The sequence below is a fragment of the Otolemur garnettii genome, unplaced genomic scaffold, assembly GCF_000181295.1.
Source record: "Otolemur garnettii isolate 467f Iridium unplaced genomic scaffold, OtoGar3 scaffold00002, whole genome shotgun sequence".
Taxonomy (NCBI): Eukaryota; Metazoa; Chordata; class Mammalia; order Primates; family Galagidae; genus Otolemur; species Otolemur garnettii.
In genome coordinates, this window is record NW_003852397.1 from 42,647,498 (window position 1) to 42,656,597 (window position 9,100).

The 9,100-nt window shown below is 34.6% G+C and overlaps 1 protein-coding gene across 2 annotated transcripts in view; it reads right to left on the reverse strand.

Annotated features, from left to right (window-relative positions):
• The window catches only part of TOP2B (DNA topoisomerase II beta), a 72,031-nt gene that overhangs the window by 50,666 nt on the left and 12,265 nt on the right, over nucleotides 1-9,100 (reverse strand). The window contains exons 2-3 of one of the 2 annotated variants that reach the window (XM_023513791.1): nucleotides 2,393-2,548; nucleotides 1,445-1,535 (exon numbers count right to left, since the gene is read on the reverse strand). In XM_023513791.1, coding sequence (XP_023369559.1) covers nucleotides 1,445-1,535; nucleotides 2,393-2,548 — 247 coding nt within the window. Of the gene's footprint in view, nucleotides 1-1,444; nucleotides 1,536-2,392; nucleotides 2,564-9,100 lie in introns of both variants that reach the window. The other variant, XM_023513787.1, reaches the window with a different exon arrangement.

Genomic DNA, 9,100 nt, shown 5'->3' on the forward strand with positions numbered 1-9,100 from the left:
TAATGAAAATACTTACTGCTAACTTCTAACACAAATCCTATTTTCCAAATAATGTTCCTAAATTTTATGTCATATCAACTTACTGTTATGTTTTCCACCATACAAAAAGGAGGAAATATTTTAGTGCTATATGACAAACAAATTAAGTAAGAACACACACCTGCATTTTTTCTTTTTTTTTTCAGTTTTTGGCTGGGGCTGGGTTTGAACCTACCACATCTGGCATATGGGGCCGGTGTCCTACTCTTTTGAGCTACAGGCACCGCCCCCACACCTGCATTTTTTACAACCCCTAATCTAGGTCTAAAAGTAAAAAAATTTACTGAATTATATATTGTCTTAGTAAGTATCAATTACTTTCTATTTACCTCCTTTAATAAACTAATAATTTGATTAGCAGATTGAACTGAAACCAAATGTTTTGAATTACAAAGAAATCCTTAACACTCTCAGAAATCAAAATTCTAAACTTATGCACTGCAGCTGATAATAAAAATAACCACTGCTTCAAAAAAAATTGGACACAATCACAGAAGAAATATGTTTTTAGCAAATGCTGTGTGGTCCTAAAATAACCTAAATAAATAGTAAAATTAGGTAGAGAGTTGGGAAGGAAAAGCAAAGGTATCATATAACCAGTTTTATTTTCCTGTCCTTTTCCTAAAGACCAAGAAGCAGCAGCTCAAAGAGACCCATATAACCCCTCTGTTTAAGAAAACTCAAGTTGCACTGGTGAGGTACCAGAGCAAAGACTCTCTAGAAAGTGCATGATTAAAAATATTTCCAAAGTATATACATTCCCTAGAATCAATTAGACATCACATTCCATTATAAGTTTATTAATCATGTAATTTGGAAGGTACAGAGATCGCTTAGGTCACATAGTTACTAAACTTGGCTGTCCAATAATACCTGACTGAAGGAAAAACTCAAATTTACATGTTCCACAGCCAACTCCCTGACATCTCCATATTTAACACATTAAGTGTTGTGTGAGTTGCATGAAACTCATGCTAGTTTTAAGCTCAAGGCCTGGTGAAGCAAATATAACTCATATATCTCTTGGCCTAATAAGATACTGCGACCCCAAGAAAAATTCTTTTTCTACTGTGGCAATGTTTTAACATACCCCCAAGGTAACTGTGATGCCAGCAAATTCCAGATGACCACACACACAGGAAATACAAACAACTAAGGGATTACAAATACAACATACTGGTTGTGCAGATGAACAAAATGAAACACAAAAGATATGAAACACAGGATATGAACATATTATAACTAGTAGTATAAAGTTCTCTGAAGAACATTTATATGTGTTGCTGGTTAAAAGCCAGAGATATACCTTTAGATTTACACTGGTAAATCTGGCTTTATGCACATATAGAGACAATATCATAACATTGATAGAAATAGATGCATTAAATCCTAAACAAGTACTCACCCAAAATTTCATCAAAGATCTTGTATAAACCTGGCACAAAGGTAACCTCTCTGCAATTCATTCCTACGTCTTCATCATACACCCACATTAACTGCATAAAAAGAAAAATTCAAAATCATTTTTTTACACTATGGATCTTTAACATCAATTTTTCATAGTATAAATTCACATTATGTTCGTTTATCTTCACTTAGATACTTAGACCTTCAAAGTATAAAAACATATATAACATTGGTAACAGTCAACTTATTCATATTAAATTTAAATAACCTCAAAATTGAGAAATTATTCACTATGTACCAAGTATATTCTCAGTCATACATAAAGTAAGCTTTAACATAAGGCACTAAGAATTATTGAAAACAGCATTTAAATAAAATAGAAAAATACAAAAACATTCACTTTACACTTCTACTTCATGCTTTTATCTTTCTATAGTATAGAAAACACAAAGTAAAACAGTATGAACAAAGCATGATTTTGGACTGGAACTAGCTTTGAAACTCAGTTCTCACAAGTTGAAAAATCTGAGCATATTTCTTAAACTTATTAACCTTTTCCTTCTTTGTCTATAAAATTGAAATAACAGTACCTACTTCCCAAAATTGTTAGGATGAAATAAGATAATGTGCATATGTGTAAACCAAGTCCAGACTAAGTTCAAAATAACAGTGCATATGTACAAATCTTAGATGGCACTACCATTAAAATCAGCCATAGCATGATCTTAAGGACTTTTTAAATGTTCACATGGCACACCAATTTACCCTATGCTTTCTTTCTTCTGCAGACATTTCTATTTCTTCTAGACCTCTCACCCAAATTTTGCTCTTAAACAGAAACGTGAAATAACAGATTTGCAAAGATTATAATCACAATAACTTTATCAATGTATTAAAAAGTAGATATAGGTACCCATCTCCTCAATCAATTTTAGCAAATAATTACCTGTGTCAATGGCTCCACTGACCCAATATATGTATCTGGACGAAGAAGAATGTGTTCAAGTTGTGTCTTCTTCTGATATACTCTCTCAACAGATAGCTTCTTTGAAGAATCATTTTTGTTTGCAGTTTCTGACTCTTCATTTTTTGCAGCATTATTCTGATCAAAAAGAGTCTAAAATTAACCAAAAAATCAAATTTAAATAACCTATCAAACTAAAATATGTATGGACATATCATATGGGTTTTCTTTTTCACATGTGACATCAAAGTTCTTTTCAATTCAACAATTTTTTTTAAGCTCCAAAGAGAATACAGGTCTATTTCCTAAAAGTCTAATTCTCTTTGTAATATCGTATGAAGCTACAGTTTTGACAGCTCAATTATGTGGGTACAGTCACCAAAATCACTAGAACAGCCTCTATCTATTCAACCCAAATATAAATATTTCCCAATTCTGTAAGATATCTTTTTTTTTTTTTTTTTTTTTTTTGCAGTTTTTGGCTGGGGCTGGGTGAACCCGCTACCTCTAGTATATAGGGCCAGTGCCCTACTCCTTTGAGCCACAGGTGCTGCCCTTAAGATATCAATTTTTGTGGTCCTCACAAGTAAACTTCACAGGGAATATGAGTTCCATCCAAGTTAAAAAACCACAATGCCTAAATCTGGCTAGCTGTAAGCATCTCAAAAGCTTTCAGTATGGGCTCCTTGCCATTAAGCTATTGAAGACTATAGTAAGAGGAGGACAAAAGTAAGCCACACAAAATATTAACCTACATAATTAATAAACATTGATATGGTTGGAAGTAACAGTTTATGAAATCTTCAAATTTCACACATTATAATTCCTCACATGACAGCTCTCAGTACCCCAATACTGGAGGCACCCTAGGATTCCAGTTTCTCTACCAGTTGCAAGGAGGTTGGTGATCCTCACCATTCCTATAATAGAAATATATTTCTATAGTAGGATTTGACAAGGATGTCAAATCAAATTCCCAAGGTCTAGAGATATGTTATGTTCCAGAGAACACACCTCCATCCTTCTGGAATTCCTTAATGCTAACAAATATGACACCCAATAAAAGAAGGGTATTTAAGATAGCCTATTTTTTCAGAGTCTTAAAAAACTCAAATATAAGACACCATGAAAAGTGAGACATTAGTAGAAATGAAACAGAGGACAAACAAAGAAGATAACAGATTTGATACATTTAAACAAACAGTATACAACTGCAATTCAGGTCCAAGACATAAACACACCATCATGTTTAAAGTTGCCACTTAAAAAAAATAAAATTCAAAATGCATGACCTCTGAGTAGCCTCATATGAAGAATTGTAGCATACCTGCATAAGAGCCCATGATGTAAGACAAAATAAGTGAATTAAATGAGAATTGTAAGATACATACCCCAAAGTAATTCATACATTAATTATAATTTCCTAATGCCATAAACTTTATATGAAATTGTAGATTTATAATGGTCAAAATAAGAGTACTAAAAAATAATTCATTTTACTAAATTCTAAACTATATTTTTACACATTCCTTCATTTACAAGTTTACTCATTAACACTGTTTAAGAGTCATTTAAAAATAGCTTTGGATAAAGGAAAATAATTCTGTTTCATAAGGTTTTCCTCTTCTTCTTCTACCAAAAGTTAGATGACAAACTAGCGAGCCAGAAATATAAACTATATTTTTAAAATACCAGATAGTCTTTTAATGAAGTGACAGTTACTAGTTTACAGAAACAAATTTCACAATAAAAATCAATGTTTAAAATCGGTCCTCAAAATAGAAGAAAGCTCAAATGACTAAGATCAATTCTTTAAGAATGTGCTTTTTTTTTTTTTTTTTTTTTGAGACAGAGCCTCACTCTGTCACCATTGGAAGAGTGCCATAACTCATGGAAACCTCAAACTCCTGGGCTCAAGCTCCTCTCGAGTAGCTGGGACTAAAAGTGCCCAGCTAGTTTTCCTATTTTAATAGTGATGGGATCTTGCTCTTGCTCAGGCTGGTTTTGGAACTCCTAAGTTCAAGCGACACCCACCTTAGCCTCCCAGGATACAGGGATTAAAGGCATGAGCCACCACACCCAGTCCCTAGCAACATGCTGAAGTATGTTGGAATTAAAAATAGGTAACATTTTACCATTTACTTAGTATTTCAATTCTAAGCTTCCAATTATTGGCAAAAAGGTTAGGGGCATATAATACTCACACAAGTAAAGGCTTTCATGTCCCAGGCTACTCCTCCAAAATAAATTCCATCATGAAGAAACTATTTTGAAGATTAGATTCAACCAGAGATTCATGCCTACCTAATATGGACGTCTGCATTGGTCCTGATGAATTACATTAAACTTTAGTAGCACACAAGGATGGAAACAGGAGTAAAGCCCTATCTCACTACTTTTTCAAGAATTTACAACTTTTTCCATTCTCAATTGCCTTTTCCTCCCTACATCTCTTCCCAAATGGATATATGAAAAAAATACATATATTTAGCCAGAATCCACCCCCCCCCATCCCTATCAAGTTCAAAAAGTTGCTACGATAATATCTAAAATATCAGAAAACAATGTAAGGTCAGCAAGATGGCAAGATAGAAGACCTCAGACCCTCCTTCCCCCACAAAGACATGGATTTAACAACAATATACAATCCAACTGCCTTTGCGAGAAATCCGGAACACACTTAAGAGGTTCCTGTACCCCAGGTAAGCACAAAAATGACATCAAAGCCCATGATCCTCTCTACTGGCCCCAGCAAGGAAAAACAGAAGAAACCCCCAATTTCCTACTTCTCCCTGGGGAGCAAAAGAAGATGAATGTACCTCCAATAGGGTAGGGAGTTCTCCCCTCCTGGAAACTGGTTTCTGTCTTGCCTAATCTAAATACTGACAGGAATAGGGTACCAGGTTGGGGGCCATTGAGAACAAAGGCAATCAACATGCTTTGGTCTAGAATCAAAATCTGCAATATAAGAGATACCCACAAGGTGGAGCTCCAGTATTGTAGCATACTACAACATGAGCCGCCACAGTACAGCAAACCGGAAGAGTTCCTAAGTTAAACACAGGCAAACCTCTTCCATTAAGAGATGACACACACAGTGTTAGACAGGATGCATCACCAGAAAAGATTTGTAAGTTCTCCAGATACTCTAGTAGATTAACTAGATGAAGAAACTCCTCCCAATATAAAACCAGACAACAAAGACTAGAGAGATAGTTTAGCTTTCAAATGCCAAGGTCCCAAGAGAAAATGATAAGCTACACAAAGAAAAGGAAAACATAACCCAGTTAAAGGAACAATTAAATCTCCAGAAATTGACCATGAAGAAATGGAGATCTACATGAGTTACCAAAGAATTAAAAATAACCATTATACAGGTGCTCAATGATTTAAGTGAACAGAAAAAGGAAACTGAACAACAACAACAAAAAAAACTGTACAACAATACATGAACAGAGAAAGTCAACAGAGAAACTACAAGGGAGGGGCAGACATTATTTCTGGAACTGAAAAATACAATAACTGAGTCAAAAATACACTAAAGCAGCAGTTCTCAACCTGTAGGTCATGATCCCTTTGGGGGTCAAATGACCCTTTCCTCTTTCACAGGGGTTGCCTAAGACCATTGGAAAACACATATTTCTGATGGTCTTAGGAATGGAGACACTGCTACTCATGTGTGGGGAAAACCACAACATGAAAAACTGTATTAAAGGGTCACAGTATTAGGAAAGTTCAGAACCAGTGTACTAGAGAACCTCAAGAATGGTCTTGACCAGGCAGAAGGAAAAAAAAAAATCAGCAAATTTGAAGATGGGACTTTCAAAATTACCAAGTAAAAGGAGTAAAAAAAAAAGACAAAAAAGATGAAAAATAAATCAGAACACATATGAAAGTCTCAAAGAAGACGATAGAAATGAGTAAAGAGACAAAATAATGAACGACAACTTTACAAACACGAGAGAGATGAATGAACATACAAATTCAATAAGCTCAAAGAACTCCAAGGAAAATCTAAAAAGACCTGTATGGAGACACATCATAATCAAAGTATCAAAAGCTATAGACAAAGAGAGAATCTTGAAAGCAGCAAAGAGAACCATCATGTACAAGGAAGCTTTTGTTATATCATCACCAGTTTCTCAGCAGATACCTTGCAGGCTATGGAATGACATCTTCCAAGTGCTAAAAGAAAACAATACCAACAAAGAATATTATACCCAGCAAAACTACCATTCAAAAATGAAGGAGAAATCAAAACTTTCCTAGGTAAACAAAAATTAAAGAAATTCATTTCCACTACATTTGCTGAATAAGAAATTGTGAAGGGATTCTTTCAAGTTAAAGCAAAAGGACCAAAAAAAGCAACGCAAAACTGTACAAAAATATAAAACTCCCTGATAAAGTCTAGGGGGATGTCAAAAAGTTACAGAAAAATGTAATTAAAAGATAAAAACAAAAACTATTTCTCAACATAAGCTCCATCAAGGTCAAGATACTTCTGTAAGTGATGATACCAGCCATTTAATCCATCTCTAAAGAACTGATAGTTCTGGGAAAATCAAGACAGTCTTTTTTACATTATTACCTGAAGAAAAATGGGAGCCCTTTAAAGTTTTTTAAAATTAAGAAACCAAAAGAAGTCATATGGAGCCAAATCATGACTATAAGGTAGATGCCTAATAAATTCCCATCAAAACTCTCACAAAATTGTCCTTATATAATAAGAGAAATAAGCAGGAGCACTGTTGTGGTGGAGGAATCTGAGGTGGAAAAGGACTTCTTCTTGCAGAAAAATGGGAACGCTAAGGCTTTGCCTAACTTTCTTAAACCCTTCTCATAATAAACAGACACTACTATTCTTTGACCCTCCAAAAAAGAAAAGGATCCCAAAACACTGTTGCCATGACTCTTGCTCTTGATCTGTCCACTTCTGTTTTGACTGGACCATTTCTACCTCTTGGTAGTCATTGTTTTGACTGTGTTTTCTCTTTAGGACTGTGCTGATAAAGCTGTGTTTCACCTTCTGTTACAACTCTCCAAAGAAATGCTTCAAGATCTTGATCTCACTTGTTTAAAACTTCCATCGAAAGTTCTGCTCTTGTCCATAGTTGATCTGGGTGCAAAGGTCCTAGCATCTATTGAATGGACAGATAACTCAACTTTAATTTTCTAGTCAGAACTGTGTAAGCTGCATCAAGATATCTATGGTGTTGGTTATTGTTTCTTCCAGTAATTGTCAGTCCTCTTAACAAAATTAATATGAACTTTTTCCTCACAAATTTATGTGGATAGTCTGCCACTTAGAGTTTCATCTTCAACATCATCTCATCCCTTCTTTAAAAAAGTTATCCAAATTGCTGATTTCTTCAGGGCACTGTGGCCATAAACTTTCCATAAAGCATCAATTTCAATTCTTCTTTCACCCAGATCTTGCCATAAATTTGATGTCCCTTCTTGCTTCAATTTTAGCAGAATTCATGTTGCTCTGACAGGGACTCTTTTCAAACTGATTCTTATCCTTCTTAGTGCTACAAACTAGATCCTGATCAAACATGTTAAAAGAAGTTAGTATGAGTTTATTTTGGCACAAAAAAATTTTGAAATGAGTGCATAGGATTTTTTTTATAATAAACATTTTCCATAAACTTTTTGAATACCCCTTATATACCTAAAAATATAGAACCTTCTAGTAATGTAAATACATAGATCATTTTAAAATGTGGTATAGAATTTTAAAAGCAAGTGCATGCAAAGTAATTATAAATCCATGTTATAGGATATACAACATAAAAAGAGGTAATTCTGCCATCAGTAGCAAACTGGGGAAGGCAGAGATATAAAGACATAGACACTGAGGTGCCTAACCTTTTTTTTTTTTTTTTCCTGTACTTTGGAAGAATAAGATTTGTCTCTAGCCACACAGTAAATATGCAAACACTAACAAAAGAAGATTAGCAATAAAAGGGTTCATGCACACTTTTCATGGTATCAGACACCACAGATAAGCAAACATAAAAATCCTCCCAAAATAAGTGAATACCCCTGGTTAGAGAGCTATTACATAGACTTGAAGTTCTTATTAATCTAAAATTGCACTCAGTTAAGATGTTTTGTGTAATTGAATGATAACCACAGAGAAAATATCTATTGAATATAAATGAAGGGAAATGAAAAAGAGAATCAAAATACAAAAGAAGGAAAAAAAAAATACAAAAGAAGGCAAGGGAGGAAAGGTGGGGAAAAAAGCCTACAAGACATACTGAAAACAACAAAATGGCAATAGTAAATCCTTCTATATCAATAATTGGTGTAAATGTAAATGGATTAAGCAACCCAATTAAATGACATAGACTGGCTAACTGAATAAAAACTAAGAGCTAACTAGATGCTGTTAAAGAGACTCAGATGAAAGAACACATGAAGGTTATAAGTGAAAGGGTGAAAAAAGATATTCCATGCAAACAGGAATCTAAAGAAAGTAGTATGAGACCATATTTTCATCATCCAAAACACATTTTAAGACAAAACTGGCTCAGCGCCAGTAGCTCAAGTGGCTAAGGCGCCAGCCACATACACCTAAGGTGGCAGGTTCAAATCCTGCCCAGCCTGCCAAACAACAACAACGGCTGCAACCAAAAAATAGCTGGGTGTTGTGGCGGGCACCTGTGGTCCCAGCTACTTGGGAGG